Source organism: Myotis lucifugus, unplaced genomic scaffold, assembly GCF_000147115.1.
Source record: "Myotis lucifugus unplaced genomic scaffold, Myoluc2.0 scaffold_3, whole genome shotgun sequence".
Lineage (NCBI taxonomy): Eukaryota > Metazoa > Chordata > Mammalia > Chiroptera > Vespertilionidae > Myotis > Myotis lucifugus.
In genome coordinates, this window is record NW_005871051.1 from 20,475,887 (window position 1) to 20,497,909 (window position 22,023).

General features: G+C 39.8%; 1 protein-coding gene across 11 annotated transcripts in view; it reads right to left on the minus strand.

Annotated features, from left to right (window-relative positions):
• The window catches only part of EPHA4 (EPH receptor A4), a 136,541-nt gene that overhangs the window by 15,731 nt on the left and 98,787 nt on the right, over nucleotides 1-22,023 (minus strand). For 9 of the 11 annotated variants that reach the window (XM_023761713.1, XM_023761704.1, XM_023761700.1 and 6 more), the window contains 9 exons: nucleotides 20,782-20,906; nucleotides 19,297-19,456; nucleotides 18,003-18,114; nucleotides 9,744-9,802; nucleotides 7,636-7,749; nucleotides 7,200-7,385; nucleotides 3,211-3,272; nucleotides 2,567-2,776; nucleotides 342-491 (listed from right to left, as the gene is read on the minus strand). In XM_023761713.1, the coding sequence (XP_023617481.1) occupies nucleotides 342-491; nucleotides 2,567-2,776; nucleotides 3,211-3,272; nucleotides 7,200-7,385; nucleotides 7,636-7,749; nucleotides 9,744-9,802; nucleotides 18,003-18,114; nucleotides 19,297-19,456; nucleotides 20,782-20,906 (1,178 nt within the window). Of the gene's footprint in view, nucleotides 1-341; nucleotides 492-2,566; nucleotides 2,777-3,210; nucleotides 3,273-7,199; nucleotides 7,386-7,635; nucleotides 7,750-9,743; nucleotides 9,803-18,002; nucleotides 18,115-19,296; nucleotides 19,457-20,781; nucleotides 20,907-22,023 lie in introns of those variants that run through there. The other 2 variants (XM_023761722.1, XM_023761739.1) reach the window with 2 other exon arrangements.

A 22,023-nucleotide genomic window follows, 5' to 3' on the forward strand; every position in this document is an offset into this window, starting at 1 on the left:
TTTCATAGATCCTTGCATTTTCTTCAAATTCAAAGTTTAATTTTGTTTCAGTATGAATTTGGAAGTTATCCAAGTTCAAATACTGCTCCATGTCACGACTCTATGCATCTATCTAAATCTACCTATCTGATCCATCTCCCAAACGATAACACTGAGGCTATAGTAATTTTGGTCCTTGAAATCTACCACCATAAGGTTTAACTATATTACTAGACACATTTTTATTAAGAACCCTGAGTTTAATGTATCATTTCAAGCTCAACAAGCACTCCATCATACACTAATGCGAAACTTCCTGAATTTCAATGCTCAGGCATATATTTCAGAACATAAAGACTCACGTCTTGATTGGACATATCCCAATAGGGTCTCTCTCCATACGACATCACTTCCCACATAACGATTCCGTAGCTCCATACATCACTTGCTGATGTGAATTTACGATAGGCAATTGCTTCTGGCGCAGTCCACCGGATAGGAATCTTGCCACCCTATGAACATTCCAGCCATAAGTTATTCCCAAAGTACTTTACTGATGTGCCATTTGTGATTCTGAATGTCTTTAATGTTTGCCAAGCAGGACAAAAGCATTCCTGAGATAGCTCTCCAAACAATAACAAGAGATTTGTTTATCTTAACTAAAGTCTTCCATGTAGAGACAGTTTTCCTCAGATGTTTTCTTTTGTCACAGGGAAGTGAACAAGTAATCGGTTTAATTATTTTTAAAAAGCCTACCTATCATCTAAGCTCTGCTCGAGGAGGTGTTGTAGAGGAAAAGGAATCTCAGGTTTTAGGAGGTATGTGTTAGCTATGGCATAGCAATAGATGTGCAGCTGATATTCCTTTTGACTTCTTGTTAAATTCTGTCACTGAGCAGCACAAAGGCAATATTTAATTTTGCTCCTAAAATCATGAACTAAGAAGTTAAAATGAAAATTTTTATCATTCACATTCTCCTCCTACTCAGTATGAGAAACATGCCCAACGCAGCTAGAAGAGAACACTAAATAGGCTCTTAGAGGAAGCCAAATAATGGCAGATGCTAGAGCAGCCGTGGGCAAACTACGGCCCGCGGGCCAGATCCGCCCGTTTGAAATGAATAAAACTAAAAAAAAAAAAAGACCGTACCCACCCTTTTATGTAATGATGTTTACTTTGAATTTATATTAGTTCACACAAACACTCCATCCATGCTTTTGTTCCGGCCCTCCGGTCCAGTTTAAGAACCCATTGTGGCCCTCGAGTCAAAAAGTTTGCCCACCCCTGTGCTAGAGCCATTATCGACTTTAATAAAGTGAGGGCAGGATTTTGGTTACCATCTAATTAAAAAAGAAAACACCTGCAAAATTGGTAAAGCAATTGACTATTAAAAATGCTTTATCCCCCCCCCCAAATGTCTTTTTTTAATACAGTTTCATATTTCCTAGAGTTCCATCCGGGGAAATTAATTCAACTTGAATTCATACCCTTAAGCTGTTCAAGAGGCCATCATTTAAAAGTTTGCTTTATTAGGGCTACTATAAACAGAACATATATTGTACTGGCAATTGCACTGATTCACTGTCATTTACTCTGAAAACTTAGTGTATCACATTTAAACGTGTGACATACAGGACACTTGGGCTGCCTCTGCCTTCCTTAAATATTTGGCTAAGGTTTTATCTAGGTAAATGTATCATTCTAGAAGGCTCCTCTAATTTCTCTCTAACTACTGGGACAAAATAAAAGATCCCCAGTATTCACAAAGATGCATTATTTCCTAAATATGCACTTGGAATTCAAAAGAAGATATGTGTAAGAATCAAAACTAGAACCAAAGAAACTGAACAATACAAGAAAAAAACAATAACCAACCAGACAACAAACAAAAAAAGTCCAATGCTTAGGATTGCAGATGCAAAATGTAAGCATTAAATGCCTGGTAACTGTCTGCTTCATGTTGATTTTAACAGTGTCAGCCCTAATGGCCAATAACTTTTATGATTCTGTGCTTATTCCATTAGTATCTTATATTCTGATGGCCCAGCTAAGATAGCACAGCCATTAACTGTACACTGATAACTCTTAACTGCCCTCTAATCCTGGCTTATCTACCAGTAGTAAAATGAAGGCCATTAGATACTGGAAAACCCTGCATAGTGTAAATGCTTTATAAATCCTGTATATACACTCTCAGAGCTGGTAGCCAAACATCTAGAAACAATGCTCTGTGCTGTTTAAAATAAGGTTATTTTTAATAATAAAAAAGAACCAAATAGAAAACCTAAAAAAAAAAAATAAAGAAAGCAGGAAGGGTGGGAGGGGGGAGGAAGGGGAAGAAAAATTAAATGTAAAAAAAAATACAATAAGTGAAGGGCTACTTTGTGGCTTTGTAAAGTGGTTGCATATATAGAGACTGTTTCAAAATCCCTGTCTAGGAAACATGGTACAAAACTGGATGCATGGCTCTGAAGAGGCCCTGAAGGATGATGAGCCTATTGTAATCACAAAGGACTTAAGCACCAAAGCAAGCAGAGTGGAATAGTTTCATCAGAGTGAAAACCCAGAGGTTGCAAATCCTCCTTACCCTTGTGGTATAAGCTGCTTCCGGGTCATCCTCAAGTACTCGGGACATGCCAAAATCGGACACTTTGCAGACCAAGTTGCTATTTACCAGAATGTTCCGTGCAGCCAGATCTCGATGCACATAGCTCATATCAGACAAGTACTTCATTCCAGACCCAATGCCACGAAGCATGCCCACCAGCTGAATGACTGTGAATCTGCCGTCATTCTTCTGCATATAAAGGAATGGGGCACAATCGCATTAGCTTTAGGCCAAATTAATGTTTACCAAGCATTTCTCTTACTTGAATCTTTTTTGATAGCTGTATCCAGTATGCAATCAAATTAAACATTATTTCTGGGCCTTTGTGACCAAAGTCACTAATTCACTAGTAAAGTGAGTATATCCGAGAAGCTGGGTTTGCTTCCTGTGACAGATGGAAATTATCCAACTGTAAGGAATTTAAGACTCAAACAGTACCACAATATAAGAATAAATCAAATACATGGATTACCTAATAGTCTTTAAAAATCACATCATTCTCTATTTCTCCCCTTCTTCTTTTGCCCCATTAAGAAATGCCACCAAATACAATGGATGCAAGGAGTCTGTAAGAGTTTTCTGAATACCAACATTCTTGGGTTTAATATAAAGCAGTCACATACCCTGAGGAATGCATCCAAAGAGCCGTTCTCCATGTACTCTGTTATGATCATCACTGGTTTACCTAGAGTTTTGAGAAAGAAAAACACAAACCCTTGATGAGCACTGCAGTTAATGAGATAAAAATGGGCTGTGCACAATTTTACTGCCAAGACACCTGTCTTGTGTGATCTAATTTAATTAAAACAAGCCAAGCTTATGCCTCAGCTGTGGAAAGCTAGAATGAAATATTAAAAAGACAAGTAGGTTTAAGTTCCATCTGGAAGGTTAACCCTTTGCATGGCTTGTTGACAAGGTCTTTAACTAAAGTGGCCTCTGGTACCCAGGGAGCACATGAATGGATAATTGCTCTCTCAAGCCAAAGGGGAAGAAGATAAATGAGCAGGCCTGTTTAAAGGCGGAAAAAAAATCTTTAGGATAATTAATTAATTTTGTCCCCAGAAGAACCACTTGTGTGATACTAAAGGAATCAATGGACAGAGACACTTTTTTTTTTTTTTTTTACTTATTTGGAGAAACCCAAGTTTCAGAAAGCAGTAGCTATGTTGATGACTTCATTGCTCTGACACATCTTAAAGATCAAGCATGAACAATATTAACTTCTTTCTTCTCCTTGCTCAGATTAGGGGTTGTATCCTTTTGTCTCTCTTTCCCTTTCTATAAATAAACTTATTCTATTTGTTTCCTTAAGCCACCAACGTCAGCAACAACAAAATCACAGAAAAAGTTCATTAAATTATTTCATCCTAGACAGCACTCTTAATTCAGTACTAGAACATTCTTGCTCTCCACTCCATCCTCTCTCTCTCTCTTTTTGGCAAAAAAAAATCAAAATCATATTAAGGTTTGGGGAAGTAGAGAAACACCATTTTTATTTCACTTTAGTTTTCTTTCTGAGGACCTTAGGAAATTAGAACCATTCTTTAGTTTCTTAATCGCTGGCAATGGACTCAAGGTCTGAAATTCCTTTTTTCTAAAGGGGATTTGTGGGAGTGGGGAGGGAGGGGGTGCATAAATCCTCAATATTTTACTAAGGGAAGCTTTAGAGGAAAGAGAACATAAAAGATTCCCTGAGAGGAAAATAAAATGTTAGTTTGATAATAAATCAAAAATATTCACACTTTCATTGATGTAATTGTGGACTGTTTGGACTTAGGGAAAATGGGCTGGGATATGCCACTGCTGAAAAGCACCCAAAATTATTCTATACAAATACATTTCCCGCCCAGAACCCCTATCAGAGTAGACTATTCTGGTGAGGGGAAAAGGACACATCTTTGTTTCAGAGGCAACAGTTTTGAAGAACAGACATTTTTAATTTCAACGAAGTACAATTTATCAATTTGTTTCTTGATTGTGTTTTTGGTGTCCTGTCTAAGAAATCTTTCTGAAGCAAAAATTTTGGATTAGAAACCAATACCCTGGAGATTTTAATTTCAAGTGATGAATGAAAGCTGGCAGAAAAAGCAGGAATCATGGTGAAGACTGAAGGATGAGTCAAACCACTTCCAGTCTCTCTCCTTGGCTGGAGAGGGTGAGGGTGGTCCCTGTCCACCTCTCCACTCGCCATCAATTTAAACAGGAAGCTCTTAGTTCTTAGCTTCATTTACCCTCTACATCTGTGACCCCAGTCTTCCAGATAGACACAAATGCATCTAAATGAGTTTTAATTAACCTGCCTCAATCAAAAGATACTTTGTCAACTCATGAGAAAGGGTGACCCTCCTGGTGGAGCGTTAACACCTACTTCCATTTCACCAGACCCTCTGGAGATGCGGGAGAAGAGAGTGGAGGATCCAAAAGACAGGGGGGTAGTGGGGAGAATTTATAGTCTCCTTGTCAATTTAAAAAGTTACTCAAGTAACTGCTGGTAATGAAATCACACTCTTCCAGGCCACCTTTTCACCCTCACACCTCCCTAGTCCGACTGTTGGCACCATCTTCACAATTTTTCTACATTCCTTTTTCTGCTTATTAACAGTATCCATTTGTCAGAATCTTTATGAGCTCTACAAGAGAAATAAAGATGAATATCTGCAGAAGCAAAGGGGCTTATAAAATTGGCCTAGGCTGGGCTCATGGGTGGAAGTGGGTCCTTCTCTGGAACAGAGGGGGATGCGGGTGGCTAGGGGAGAGGTGGGGGGAGGGGACAGCGCCTCTGGTGGAAATTTTAAATCATTTTAATTCAGTGACAACTGCATTATGCAAATGCACCCAGTCGTTTATAACAGTTACAGCTGTAATAGCTGTGGGTTTTAGAGGCACGGTGGGACTTTCACACAAAGATCCCCTGTTTCTTCTCTCTTCTACAGAGGTGCTGTGAAAATCACTGTCTGCCGCAGGAAAAACACCCCAAGCTGAACAGAGCCTCCTTTTGAGAAGCTGGACCTGCAGAAGTATTTAGACGGAATGTTATCTTTTAATTAAAGTAGTGAAGGACTCTGGACAGCCCCTAAGGCCACAGGCAACAGAAAAATATCCTGTCTGTAAAACTAATCTTAAAAAGCAAATAGAGCTATTCTATGCTAATTATAGCTTTCACCTTAGGTGGAAAAACTGTGTATCCTTCTCCCTAAAGATCCTTTTTCTGAAGAATTCTGAAGATGGGGAGAGATGTACTTCTTAAGACATGATAACACCAGCTAACACTTCGAGTTTGTTTTGTTTTTTTATGTGCCAAGCATTATGCTAACCACCCTACATAATACATCCAAAATAACCTTGTAAGGCAAGTTCTATGTTATCTCTATTTTACAGGTGAGGAAAGTGAAATATTGAGCAACAAGTCAAGGCCACCTGCTTAGCCAGCGTGTAAATCTTAGGTCACTGGGCTAAACGTAGGTTTGTGAAGTGTGGTCCCAGGAACCGCATGCACCTTTGGCTTATCTTACAGCTTGAAATTTGAACTCTTGGACCTCACCCCACCTGAGGACGAGGTTCAGGAAACTGATTTGACACGTTTTTCAGGATTCTGATGCATGTTTAAGTGTGGGGACCTCTGAACTAGTGTATACTTCCTCACTTTTTAGTAACCTCTTTTTCTCTTCTTAAAGATTTTATGCCCTGTGTCAGACCTCCCCCTTGGCCTCAGGTCTAATGTCCAACGTTTAATATTTAACCAACCCTCCCTCCTTCCCTTCACCCATTGGAGCAGCCACTTTATACACGATGTCTGAGGATGCATTTCACAGGCACCTCCAATCAAGTAAGAGGCACCCTGGGCTTCCCGGAGCCATAGTCCCAGGCTTACAGGATCCTTGACTTGTAGGAACTGTAGGAGGTACTAAGGTTCCTGGAACAGAGCCACCTTCAGTAATAACCACTTCAGCTGCGTTGTCCATGTGGCATTTTATAAGTTGGTCTTAGCCAGCCTCACCAATGCATTCAGGGTTTGCTTTGTAAAATACATCTGTGGAGCTGTGTTGTGTTTTAACTGAAGCGTGGTTCGCAGGCTCAGGGAATGCTAATGGACTAAAAAAGGAAAGTTCAACCAGGTGTTACTGTAACTGGGTGCTGAACTGCAGCAGCCATAAATCAGGCAGAGCAGACAAGCAAATCCCCCAGCCTAATAAAGATTCCCAAGATCCACTCCCCGCATCTGGAACTGAAGCCTCAAGCACAAGGTGTGGTGAGGTTTTTGTTGTGTTTTATATGAAAAGTACTTAAAATTTATTGTGCTTACCATCTGCTTGTGCCTACCTTGTGACAGTCAGTTGGGTCTAGCAAAGATCTGAAAGATGGCAAGGCATACCAAAAATCTGCAATATTAATTTCCCTAAAATCTCACACAAGCTGCCTTGGAAAGAGTGGTATCAGCCTAAACCATAGACCCATTTAGAGCTGACTACAAGATTAATGACTTGTCCTGCACTGATTTCCTCCTATTAGCAATCAGTGGGGCTGCTCCATCTGTCATTTCCCTGGAAAGAAATGTGTGTTTAATTTGCCAGGAACTTCTAACTTGGCTTTGTAAAGGGAGTGACCCGCATACATTTGGTGACGACGCCTTCCATGTGAATTATATTCGGGTGGTCAAACTGTCCCATGATGCTGGCCTCACTCAGGAAGTCTCTCCTCTGTTTGTCCGTATAACCGGCTTTCAGCGTCTTAATGGCCACACAGATCTCTCTCTTGCCAGGCACTTTGAGACGCCCACTGCAGACTTCACCAAATTCACCTTCGGGAGAGAAAAAGAATTGACTGTGGACCAGAAACACATTCAAGATGAAAGAGTAATGGCAAACATTTGTTGAGTGCTTATTACCCGCCAGGCACAGTGTTAGTGTTTTACATAAAGCCAGGAAATGTCATGTTCACAGATATTTACATATAGACATGTACGCACAATACACCCATATGCATTTATATAATCATATATGGATATTTAATACCCACAAAGAAAATAGGTTTATTAGACAGACACTTACCAACTCCTATGACTTTTTCTATCTTAATGCAGGATGCGTCGATTTCTTTGGCAAATTCTCTAACTGCTTGGTTGGGATCCTCGTATGTAAAGGGATCCACATAAGTTCTAACACCTAAGTAAAAGACACATGATAGAGTGACCAAACACTTCTCAGGAGCCACTAATAAACTTAAGTCTACAAATACTTAGCACAGGGAACGTTTTTTTAGCACGATAAAACAGACTTGGTGTAGACATATGACAATGTTTAAATTCTTGCTCTGGTTGTCATTAGTGCGTAAACAAAGAATCGTTAACTACTTAAGTGGCTGCAGCTCGCCTGACTTCCTGAAATATCTTCACACTTCAAGGACAAATTTTTTAAAAAACAACTCATCCCAGGGAGAAAATGAGAGTTCTATAAGGAAATTTGGAATGTGTTAACTGAATATTGTTTCCTCATCAGTTGTCCTTATCCTACCCACCATCTCCAGCTATCCTCCTTTAGTGAGATAATAAGAACTTTCTTTTTCAACTGGCCTTGTCTACATGGTGTCACCTTTTTGCCCAATATCTGGACCAATTAAATATGTGACCAACAATTAACAAAGTAAGATTAAACCTAGGTTAAAATAGACAAGAGGGATCATCTCAGCAAATTGATTGAGAATATAGCCTCTCCATTGGATCTCCACTTTTTTTTCTGTTTTGGGAAAAAGTAAAGACATTGAAGCTCACCTGGAAGCTTTAGCTAAGGAAAGGTAGCCTAACTGTGAATGGTTTGAATACCAGAAAGTGTAATTTAGCCATATCCCACAGCCACTTGCAAAAAAATTCAGAATGTGACCTCTGGAACCACCGGGGGATGCACTATAATTCCTGGGAACTTTCTGCTGGCATTCACACCTCTCCTTCCCCTGCCTGAGCTCTTGAGGCTTGGGGGCACTGAGAGGGTATAAGACAATGAATGTCCCAATCCCTTTGATTTTTTGGGCCTGTCAGTCTTGTCCTTATCACAGAAAAATTACATTTTTGTTTTTAAAAATATATACATCGTGCAAATTAAAAAATGTTTAAGAAAACAAGGTAAATAATAAAACGTTGTCAAGCCCTACATAGCCTTTATGACTTTAGATACTTCACCCAAGAAAATCTTTCTCAAGATTATTCTTCCTACTGCTAGCCTCTCTCTTCCTTTTACCTCCTGGCGCTGTCTAATAGGGGACCTATTAGCCACATGTTGCTATTTAAATGTTAATTAGTTAAAATGCAATAAAATTTACAATTTACTTTCTCCTTCACACTAGGTACTTTTCAAGTATCCAACAGTACATGTGGCTGTTGGCTAACATATTGGCCAGTGCAGATGGAGAGTACTGTGCTATCATCTCAGAGTTTCTAATGAACAGTGTTCCTGAAGGGTTATCAACCTCTGTCCACTTAAAAGTCTTGTCTCTTCCTCAAGTCATTCTAGAGCCAATTCTTTGAATTTATTCATTGATCCCTTTTGGATCAAAAGAACTAGAATCCACTAAAGAAATACTGATGGTCCTGAATTCTACATATTGGGGGAAGAGGAGGTATAGCAATTACAGCTCAATTCCTTATTCCTTCTCCAAAATTGTTACCTTCAAATGTGAAAAAAAAATTTCTTACCTGTTTATTGCCACCCAACTACAAAAATGAGCCAGCTAGACCAGTGGTTGGCAAACTGCGGCCCCTTGAGTGTGGCTCTTCCACAAAATACCACGTGTGGGCGCGCACATACAGTGCGATTGAAACTTCGTGGCCACAGTCAAGGGGCCAAAGAGCCGTATGTGGCTCGCGAGCCACAGTTTGCTGACCACTGAGCTAGACCAATATCTTTTCAGAGTGGAGGATAAAAGAAGGAAAAAAAGGGGTGGGGGGGAAGGCTCTAAAGGAATTTCCCCAACCCCCATCTTTAATCTCACTTTCAAGAATCCCCATTGACCAGTTTCAGTTTGATACCCCAAAGTATATTATTTAGATAATCCTATAAAAGGAATCTAATATGAACAGCTATGTGAATATTATTCAGACATTTCTAAACTGAAAACAGGAGACTTGGTCTAAAACTAAAATTATTTCTAATCCAATGTTTCGTACCTTGATTCAAATGTTTCTCTTCATCTGCCTCTTGCTTGGCTTTACTGTATTTACTCCGTCTATTAAAAAATATTAAAATAGAAAACAAATTTCAAAAGCTGAAAGAACATAAGTTTTTGATACCATAATATGTCAAGCATTTCACAGATGAGAAAACTGAGGTTTATGGAAGTGAACTAACAAGGTAAATAATCTGTCATCTTGTTAGTGAATCATGGTTTCCAGCACAAGTGGTCAGAATGCAGAGCCTCTGCTCCTAACCACTATATTAAACTGAGGTGATAAAGCAAATATTTTATAAAAAATTACAACTTCAAATCCTCAAAGAAATGTATATTATTGAAGATAGATTACAAATTTATTGGCTAAGTTCCACATATGTATTCTAAGTTAAAATAGTTTCCATGGAAGAATTTTGCCTAAATCAAATAGCAATAATGTTCAGTATGTGATAGGTAACTCATTATCATATTATATGATATTCTTACAGCAATAGTCTTGTGGTTATTGGTTTCAGCTGCTGAATACAAAAATCCTCAATTATTAATGGAACTTTCAAGGGTAAATATTTTCTTTGTACTAGATTACATTCCTTAAGAGTTTGTAGAAAATTTGCAAAAGTGAAAATGAGAAGTTTCCATTTGTAGTCTAATTCTCTTTCCAAAAAATGGTGTATGGCCTTGCAGTTGGCATTCACTATTTTTCCAAATACCCTCTAGGAGTGAGATTTGGCTTTGCTATAAAGTTTTGGGACTCAGAAATCTTTATTATATATAAAACTTAAGCCAGTATTGCTAGAGGGAGCAGGTCAGGCCAAGGGACCCCACTGGTGCATGATCGGGGCTGAGGAGGAGCTGCAGGAGGGCTCCAGGGCGTGTCTAACCCATCTCTCCCAGTCCCAATTGGCTGGACCCCAGCAGCAAGCTAAACCACCAGTCGAAGCATCTGCCCCCTAGTGGTCAGTGCACGTCATAGCGACTGGTCTAATGGTCGAACAAACAGTCAGATACTTAGCATATTAGGCTTTTATATATAGGATGTGTGTGCATATATATGTGTATAAATATCACATAAAGAAATCGAAAAATTAACTCAGTTGCTATTACAGATCTTTAAAGTTTGGAAAGATGAGACCAAATTAATGCATACAATGCGTACATTTATGTTTCTGTCAAAAATGTCAAGTTGACATTGGAGTTTATAACCATTTTGTATTTTCTCAGAGCTTTAAAGAGGAGATCAGTCAAGACTGTTACATATGAGGAAACTGAGGCTCTGAGGTGACAAAGGTTCCCCGAAGGCCAGTGTGGTCCTGTTGGAATCTGGTAACCAATTCCTGACTGTGAACGAGTATTGAGGGCAGATGATCATGTAAAGGGAGAAGAACCTATCAAGCCAGGCGAGGACAGAGGCAGCCCTATCACGGTCACATGTTCCAGGCCTCTCACCGCATTCTTCTCCTCATTGTCAGCAATGCAGGAGCCAGCTCCACCGTCAGCCCCTCGGAGCCAACAGACGTCCCTCAGTGTGTGTAATTCCCTTGCAAATAATAACACCTTGCACTTCTGCACTGTATTTAACGTTTCAAAGTGCTCTCATTACTCCTCCCCTAACTGTTTGCAAAGCAGGAAGCAGCTTAGTAAACAGAGACCCAGTTACGATAGTTAAGGCAAAGCATGTATGATTCAGTCCCAAATAACAGTTTGTCTTTTTAGTTTGTAGTTCACTTTTGGAACAGTCTTCACATCTACTATTTAGTTGCATCTTCACCATAACTCTATGAGAGCAATCAGGCAGACACACACACACTCAGTCCCACTGTACAGACAAGGGGATGGGGGCAGCAGGGAAGAGATCCACCCATGACCCTCTCAGCAAGTACCAGACTGTGTCTGCCCTGATCTGGCTCACACGTCACATACTTCTCATAGTGCAGATGAAGCTATACGATAGCATGAGAGTTAAAGATAAGTAATTTTACATTGCATGTCAGTAAATCCACTTAAATTGTATTCCACTCTGCTCTCAAAATCCACTTCTTCATCAAGGAAACTAAGCAAGTTTAAGCATGCTGCAACCAAACATTAGTAAGAAAGATATAGTCCCATCCAAACCTCTCCCCACCCTTCCCCTTTTAAAGGAAACAGGAGTGTTAAGTCAGGGACCATGAAAACAACATTTCATGTCAGGGAAACTCCTCCTGGCTTCGTCCCAAGGGAGTGATAGGATCCTGCCAGCCTCAGAGATTGTATCTTATCAGAGCTCCTAAAAGCATTATCTAAAATTACAAGTATATCTTTTAAACCACTTTAGATCTCCAATACTGATTGGAACATCTCTCCTTTAAAAAGAGGCAGGGGAGGGGAAATGCATACAGCAGGAGAGCTTTGGTACCGACTAAGCTCATAAAAAAACGCTGGTATGCACCTATAGAAACAAGGGGCCTCAAGCTGCCCAGGGGTGGGGTTATCTGTTTCATATCTAGCACATTCATTAAATACGTGCTAAGCCGGAGGAAATGCAAAATGGCAGGGATCATTAATTATAAGGCTGACATGTCCATCCTTTCCTCAGACTCCTAAACCTGGAGGGGGAATTAAATTAGAGGCAAAACTTCTTTACTTTGCAGTGTGACTCGGAGGAGAGGACCCTACAAAAGTACAGGGAATGCTGGAAAAGAAACACTGGAATTATTGTTCAAAGGCTAATTGTAGCCTATTAGCTTTTTAATAATACCTTGAAAACTCAAATGCCTCGGTCCTGCTCTACCTTTGTCACCTGATGACCCTTTCTCCTTGTCTCAGGGTAGGACAATGTGGCCTTTATTGTCCCAAGAAAGCAAGCCCACTGAAGTGTGTTATTGGGTCAGCCAGCCCGGAGGAAACCACCGGCTGGCTGACCCAAGATGTGCTAACTCTGTACTGATCTCCGAGGCAGATCACCTGAATGGCAGAAGGAAACCTTTGTTGAAGAATTTCTAATTATTAAGATGTGGGCAAGCTGATTTAAAAAGGGCAAGGAGGGGAGTGGTTGCTTAGCGAATGCTCCAGAAGGAAACATGAAAACTTTCAACTGCAGGAGTCACAGAAAAGCGTCCCCTCTGCAGGTGAAACTTTGAAAGCCAAGGAGCTAAGCCCTCCCTCTGTCAAAGGGAGGCACAATAAGGGTATTAACAGACTTTGTTGAGGATCAGCAGGAGCCCCTGCGCTGCCCTCCCAACCAATGTGTTGTTCCTGGCACCTTGACTATCCTCAATAAAACAAACCAAACAGTGGAGGGGAGAGAGCAGGGGCGCAGCTGAAACCCAGCTTTTATTAAAATACTAACTTCCCTGACCAAGTGGATGGATTTGATTGATGTGGTTCACTGTTCCAAAACTAATTAGTAAAAGGTAAGTAATTTATTCAGCTAAAGTGCAGATTGAAGAAGATAAGGCAAGGTCATAACTAGCCGGGTCCAGGAGAACCCTTTCTAGCATTCAGTGGCATCACTCATGATGATTCATAGAAGCCATCCTTCTTTATTCCCTTCCTTAAGTTGTCATTGTTCTTGAACCAAATGATGGCTAAATGTTCTTCACAAGCAACATTTTGAAATGTTTGGAATTGAACCGTACGATTGCAGGAAGGTCGTTCTGAAATGTTCCTGCAGTACCATCTGCCCCTAATTGTATGAATTTACATGGCTTCATCAGAGCCAATTTAGGCTACCATTTAAGTGTATTCATTCCTACGTGATCATAATATTCCAATGAGGACACCAGGGAAAGGCAGATACAGACTGAATGGTAACTGGTTTAGCACTACTTGAACAGTTGGCTTCAAAGTGGCAAATCTTAACCTTCCTAAGAAGACAAAACCAACTTGCAATGTCTGACTTTATAGTACGCATTATTAGACTTGACATTAATTTACAGATTACAACTATTACCAACATCACTGACAGACTCTTACAATTTTGGTATGATAGAACTGTCGATGTTAGCTTTTGATGTAGGTCAAATTTCCAGTTAAGAAGACATAAAAATAATCTATCTGTGCCAGTATTGGAAGTCAGGAGAGATGGATTCCTGTCTGGATCAAGCAACTAACCAACTGTGTGACCTTGGTTCAGTTAATTGTTTAACTGCCTCTTTAGTCCTCAAGTTCCTGATATACGAGATGGCAGAGGTAGAATTCCTCAGTTTCCTAAACAAGAAACATTGGTGTAACTCCCCCATAAATTTTGTCATAGACACTTCATTTTTTTTCTTAAAGTCAATTCACTTCTTTTTCTTAATTCAGGCAAAAGAATTTATATTATACCCCTAATATAAATGGAAACCCAGAGTCACTTGCAATCATCAGAAGGTCAGTATCAAAGTAGCTATGCTCGATTATCAGCCAATACTTATTTCTGATCTTAGAAAAGAGTCATCCCGTGTTCTGGTCCTTTCTTAAAAGGGATTTTCATACTCGAACAATAAAGTACTATTTGGGGAAGATACACTAGCCTAAAGCAACCCAAATTAATACTATTTGTGATGCTTCTGGAAGAAACCCAATTAAATCATTACTATAAAGGGGGATGGAGTGTCAGAAAAATTTAACACATTTCATCATTCATCCTAAAGGTTCTGACCTCATCATTGCATTTTATAATGTCACTGTTAATAGTCTTTCCAAAAATCACTTCAAAAAGCAATAAAGTGGTTGCACTGTAGAGTTTACAAATATGTACCTATAGGCAAATGGGCAAATGAGGCTGTCTGCTAAGAGAATGTGCATTTGTGGTTTGCAGTAACATTTCTAGGGATAGCATCCCATGGGGTGTACAAGAACTGCTGCACTTTATAAACAATCCAGTTAGCAAGTACAATTGTCTTCCCCAAAAAGCTGACAGAATCCTTAAAATATCACTGGATTGATGGGGATGATACTAATCAAAGACGCCTATAAAAAAGGTAAGTTAAGTTGCTTAACATAAAGTGGGCGGTAAAAACATACAGCATATCGTGGTCAACGTACTTTGCATAACATATCATTTTAAGTATATAAAGTTTATAAACTTAGTAGCTGGACTGTCACTAAGATCCCTAAATGTTTACACATCCAAGTTAGCCAAAAGAAAAATGTGGATCTTTTCATTAAAAAAAATGAAGCTTACTTTGGCTTGCCTAAAGCTCAGGCTTCTTAGCATAATCCCAATGTGATGAAATAAATGACACAATTACTAGTAAAAAAAAAAAATCTAGTAAGATACCAGCTGTGAGCCTGAGGCCGTTTCCTCTTGTTAAAGGACAAATTAGCACCAAACAGACTTTCTCTTTGAGGTAGTCAGACTTTCTCTCACTCACCCTGTGGGTCCCTGCCCATCTTAAAACCCTCAGATGTCATCAGCAGTGTTGGATTCAGGTCGGGGGGAATCACTCTGTAAGGGGTCTGTCTCTAGCATCCATCCTGTCATCAATATTATGTGGCTCTAAGAAGCCAGCAGCAGCCCCATCACTTTCCAGGGGAGGGAGTCTCATTGTTGCTTTCCTGGACTGCTGGCTGCAGTGTGACGAGATTACTTTGGGGGTACCATTTACCACCTTTCACTTGCACTCTCACTAAAAGCATGGGCCAGACTTTTATCCGCAAGACTTGTCTCCTCTCTCTTCACCTGTTCTTGTCCCACTTCAACATTTGCCGAGGAACATGACAAAGCACATGCCTGCGTGTGAAGAAGAATCAGCTGAGTGTGCATCCGCCCCAGCAAGACCTGTCGCTACCTGGCTCCCGGCAGCCTTCCCATGACAGCTTTATGGCCGACACTAAAGCAGAATCAATAGGAGGGCAAGGGGTTGACATTTCATTTTCTAAAAAATGATCCATTGAGGACCAATCACCAAGCAGTGTTTATCAGCCTTGGGAAGTGACATTTTTTTTTAAATGGGGAAGAAGGGCCAGGAATCATCGCTGGGTAACTCGACAGGCTCAATTCTCTAAGGTGGGGACTCATAATTGGAAATCCGATGCATCCTGCTATCAATCCTGCCTTAAATAATAAAGTGATCAATAAAAGCCAAGAGGAAATTAAGTCATCAGGCTTGCGATGCTATTTTCTAGAGCTATGGCTTTTAATAAACTTGTCTTCCTGCATTACATTTCCCTTCCTTTTCATCCAAGCAGAAGAGCATCCAAGAGAAACTTATAATGAGGTGACTTATGACTCTGGTTTGACTGCTATATTCAGGAAAACTTAAATTATTTTTTTAAAAGGTAAATCTCCAAGAAATTTGAACTACAACTAGAAAATGCTTCCAACCAACATCAGAGAGAAGGTGGAGACACAAGAAGAGACCCACTTCCTGGTAACATGAGTTGTCTCAAATGGTTCTGCGAATCACATGGTGAAGGATTTCAACCAAATATTTTTTAGAAGTTAAGATAATTAATAATGGTTTTCTATTTTTAGACCTTTAAACATCTACATTTTCTGATAACAGAAGTTGTTTATATATACTGTGAAATTTTCAAATGCAGAAATATGTAATAATGAAAGAAATGCTCTGTAATTTTTATTCTCCCCCATCTGACCCCTGTTTCCCACTATCAGATGGATATATATTAATGCATACCATTCCCCAAGTGTTTATATGCCTGGCAGGTATATACAGACACAAAATCAAATGGCAATGGACAAGAAAGCAGTCCATCTTGATTTACTTCCAAAATCAATGCCAGGGAAGCAAAGCACACTGGAAATTCAAGTTCTGTTCAGGCCAGCTGAAGTGTCCGAAGGCCAAGATGTACCATCACATAGGATGGATCAGGCATGTATACATGGATATGTGCATTATAGCAACAAGGATGAGAGTTGTGGTAGATTTAACTTCTTCAGGATGGAACAAGATACTCTGATCAAACTTATCTAGTTTAGACTTTGCACCAATAAAAGCTAGCAGGATGACAAATGTAGGTTCCCACACACCATGAGGAGTTGTTCTATACTATGTTAAAGTGACCAAAATTGATCTCTATATAATAGGCATTTTGGAGAGTGATATTAATAAATACATGTGACAACTGGGACCATATCCAGGCAAAGTAAGCTATATGGTCATCACCTTAATTATAATGTATCACCAAAGCGAGGGAAAGGCATGGTCACTTGCCAAGAGGCATATTTGGAAATAGCCAAAGATCACAGTGGCCTGAGAGCCCGGCATGGCTTCTGGGGTCTTAGAGAAGCTCTGCCTCTAGGCCAGTGTCATGACTCTGGACAAGTACGCCATCTTCCTGGGTATCATTTTCCTCTTCCCTAACATAAAAGGTTTATGTTTAAGAGGATCATTTTGACATTTTTAGGTTGTGCATTTTTGTGGGTTTGTTTGTTTTGCCCAAAGCCTCACCTTGTGAAACAGTGGATGGTATAGGCATGAGATCAGAGAAGGGGCAGCTTTGCTCACAGGAGATAAAGAAGGCCTAGATGTGGGCACAGGTTGAAGAAGAGCAGCTGCCCGCCCCTCCCACCCCTTTCCCTCCAGAGGCTCCAGGCAGTATTAATAAGCAGATGGAGGCAACAGCAATAAGAAAAGCTGCTTCAAAGGAATATGCTGCCAAACCATTTTTACTTCTTTCTTTTCTAGATGGTTTTTAAAATTTCAAGTTAGATTGTAAAGTTACAGAGACTAAGTAATTGGCTGTTTTATGTTTATTTCCAAGAATAATGCTATGCCTACAGTGTACTCAATGGATACTGTCTGGAAATGCTGAGGCACCTACTGTGTGCCATATTATCTACTTTGTCTATCAAATGTCTCCATCAATAACTCTTTGAAGCAGATATCATTACCCCTGTTTAATAAAAGGAAAACCAAGACTCAAAGTGGTTAAGTAATTTAGCTGACAAATGGCAGAGCACAAATTTTGGTCCCAATTTTTATAAGGCTTTCTCTTTTTTGCCTTTGGCAGTAAGTCCAAGCTTAAGAGACATATAAATGTAACACCTTACAGCTTAGAGCATCTAGAAGTCTCCCACCGGCTTGCTTTGCAGCTTGGTTTCCTGGAATTAGTTGGGTCTTTCCAGGCTCTCAACTCTGAGAGCTCCCACCAGGGTACAGTCAGCAGCTCCAGGAGGGGTGTGGGGAGATCAAAGCCAAGAGAACGGGGCTTGAGATGCAAATGTTGTGTTTATAATGCTAATCAAAGCCTCAGCTTTGTGTGGAGGGGACAAAAAGCTCCCTCATAAAAACTGGGAAGGGAGGGTGGTTCAGTGAGTGGCTTAAGTGCTTACCTCCTGCTGATGACAAAAGCTGCGATGAGAATGACCACTAGCACCACACTGCCAGCTACGGAGACCAGAAGGACTGTGGAGTTGGCCCCATCTCCAATGATCCGAGAAGGCACTGGTAAAGACAGTCACACAAGGATCACCTTTGGGAAGGTCCTAAGAGGGAGCACTTCTGACTGGGTCACAAGTTTCAAATGTCTGAAGCCATTTAGAATGCTCACAGCCTCTTTGCCCTTCGTTAAGTATTCATGCAACAGCGTTTTCTAAGGCAGCCTTAATGAGACAAGGGCATTCTTTTCATAATTGCATGAAAAAATTCAACCAGAAGATTCTTATTAAATCCTGTGGTAAACATCACCAGGAAGGTGGGTTGTTTTTTTTTCCTTCTTCTTCTTCTTTTCCTTTCTTCTCTTACTCCTAACTCTTACATAAAAATCTGATGCATTCCTTAGTGGGAAATTTCAGAAAGGACAAGCAATTTTGAATGTTCCTCTCCCTCCCACACCTCCCAAAACTATCAAAAACCTGCCTATTAGTGTCCAGTTCAAAGGCCACTTCCTCCTTGAAGGCTTCCAGGATAATCCCAAAGGATGTCAAACCCCTACCAATTTAATTCTGGAGTACTTTCTCCTCTGCTTTTGTTTTTGTTCTTTTTTTATTTACTTAATAACTTGTGAATATAATTACTTTCTAGAACTGATGTCAAAAATTCTACTCCACCATCTCCTTATCAACTGGGCTCAATTTTGGTTAGTTAATTATGGATGTGGAGATATCTTATGTAACCTGCTTATTGATGGGTACACCCTCTGTTAATATTTTTTACTTAATCAACCAGTTGGTCCAACTCACAATGTTGAAAGAGTTGATATATTTGTCCAAAAGAGTTTTAATACACACACACATACAAACGAACAAACAAAAATGGTCTGACTTGATTTAAAAAGATTCGTAGAAAAAAATAGGAAAGAGAAAAAAAAATGGCCCTTTTTCCAGTCTTCCCAGGAGGAAAATTTCCTAGCTATGCAACTCTCAATTGGTTCAGTGATCTCATTTCTCATGGTTTATAGAATGCTGAAAACAAACAAAATAGACCTTTTTTTTCAATCACATGAAAAAACAGATCTAATAATATTATTTTAAAATGCTCTTCTCTAAATAGCATGACGTTTTCCAAGTTACAGTCATTGTTCATTGCAACAAAACGTTTGCCTAACCAAAAATGATGTGCAATACCTTGGATTTTCCTGCAATAGGACTTGCCCTGAATGGTCAAAAGAACTTCAGAACTTCTTACCTGTGTTGGTTGTGACCTCCAGGGGCTCACTGAAATCTCCATAACCAGCTGCTGTCCTGGCCCGGACATGGAAAACATAGGAAGTCAGAGGATTCAGACCTTTGATATCAGTGTTCCTGGCAGCTGTCCGGACAATGCGATAGCTTCGCTCATTCTGATCCTACATTGTGGAAAGATAAAATAGAGGAAGATGGCAAAAGAAATCCTCCACTTATCTAGGCACAAAATTAAAGGAGCCATGCCAATCTACTCAGAAGCTGAAAGAAAATGGAGTTTGATTAACTCTCTAAACACTACATTTTCTTCAATGTTAGAAATACTACTGTTATTTCTAGATGTTGAAAGAAATGTAGAGTTGTATGATCATTGTTGACACTGAGCACAATCAGATCTTTACTCATGGTCTTTTTTAGAAAAGACAATTAGGTGATGACTGATGGCTTTTCTCACTCCACACACAGCAGTCAGAAACATCGATGAGAGAGAAACATCGACCAGCTGCCTCCTGCACACCCCCCACTGGGGATGTACCCCCCCCAACCAAGGTACATGCCCTTGACCAGAATTGAACCCGGGACCCTTCAGTCCGTAGGCCGATGCTCTATCCACTGACCCAAACTGGTTAGGGCCAGATCTTTACCCATGATCTTTTTTAGAAAAGACAATTAGGTGATGACTGATGGCTTTTCTCACTCCACACACAGCAATTTAACAGAAATAACTGTAAGAAAGTCCCTTGTCTTTTTCTACTTTTCTGTCTAGAAAATGTCAAAAATGTTGTAATCTGGTTTCAATGAAAAAACACACAAAAAACCCTTCCCCTTTTTCTGCTTTTAATAAGGAAGCCAATAAATGATTATCTTTAAAAAGAGAAAACAATTGCTCATTTTTCTAGACAACTTTGAATGCAAATAGTTCCCTTCAGAATTCTGTCCTTAAGGGAGAAAAGTTATTTGTAAAAATAATGTCTTTCTATAACTTTAAGAGGCAGAAGAATGGAATTTTTCTTCCCTGGTTTTCTATTAAAAGTCATCAAAAGCCACACCTTGATTCTGAATAGCAGTGATCTACTTAAGCAGATCATCATTTCATCTTTTATGAGTCACTCTCCTGATAGAAGGTTACAGATTAGAACTAGCTGTTTTAAATTCCATTACTAGAAAGAAAACATTATAGCTACATTAGAATGCAATGTATTTTTTTTCTGTTTTTGAAGATAACTTAATACATAAAATTCATAATTGGATTTGATTATGAAGCAAACTGCATTTGGCTTTGAGATTCACTGGTATTTCAGGATTTATAATTGGCCAAAAAACAGATGAAAAAAATAAAAAGAAGAAGGAGGAGAAAAAGAAGAAGGAGGAGGAGGAGGAGGAGGAGGAGGAGGAGGAGGAGGAGGAGGAGGAGGAGGAGGAGAAGGAAGGGAGGGAGGGAGGGAAAGAAAAGAAAGGGAGGGCAGAAGTTTGCTCATTCAATTAATACCTTCTCATAATACTTGACTTCATACTCTAAGATCACTCCATTGGGCCGATCTGGTTCCAGCCAAGCCAGGGCAACACTGTATCTGGTAACCTCTTTAGCCTGGACCAAAGCAATGGATGATGGTGCTATTGAGAAAAACAAAAAACAATAAAAATAAAAAACAGTTTATTTCAGGGGGAAAAAATTAGTGGTATCAGTCAGTAATTTCATTTTACTTAAGAAAAGTATAAAGGATTGCCTTGTCTTCCTCCCAATCCGCTTTTAGCTCTTCCCCTGAACAAAAGTATACCATACACCATTTTAATGGTTCTCTCCAGTATCCTTTTGTGCATGGTTTGTCTTAGAAAAATAATCTCTGAAGTAAAAGCCTAGTAGGTCGACGGGTCTACAATGTCATGTCCACAGCACCTGTAACCATTCTTCTTAAAAGGCTGCAGGTATAGAGAATGCTGTCTACTTCTGATTTTCTGCAAGCCTTTGAAAGCCTTTGGAAAATTTCCCTTTAAGCTCACTGAAACTGCATCTCATCCTACTCGAGTGTCATCTTACTGGTCTTTAATTTTATACCAGCAAGAGGATTTGCAACTCTTCCAAGGGAACTAGAGGGAATGCCACAGACAAACAATTTACGTACTTTCCAATATAAATAAAAGTACTGCTTAATTACAGTGCAAGTTTCCAGTTTGAACGCAACCATGCAAATAATGAAGAACACAAATAAAGCAATGATGTTCTCTCTGGACATACATGGCATTCTGCAATGATTTTATGAGAGTTGAAATATTGCTTTTGCCTACTAGTAGCAAACCTTTCCACTGAGAAAGACACAAAAGCAGCCTTCCACTCGGTGTGTTGTCAGGGGTGGGGAGGAGGATACATTTGAGATGTATAAAACCAATCTAATGCTTGCTTCTCCACTGTTGGGCCACAGCCCCAGCCAGCTGTTGTTAAGCTCCACTGTGACTGACAAGGGTACTAATGTGCTATCTCCAGGGAGCAGAGGAAGCAGTCATGAATTCAGCAACCTTATCTAATGAAGCTGGTCTGTAGAACCAGAGATTACGGGGTCTTCCTAAATTGAATGTATATTCTTTTTTATTCCCAAATAGTGAAAACATCAAAAATGGCCACTGAGGAACAACAAGGTAGTGTTGGGTCTTCTAAATGTTCTTCTCTGAGACACACACACACACACACACACACACCAAACCCTAACTTGAGGAAAAAATAAATTGTCACTGA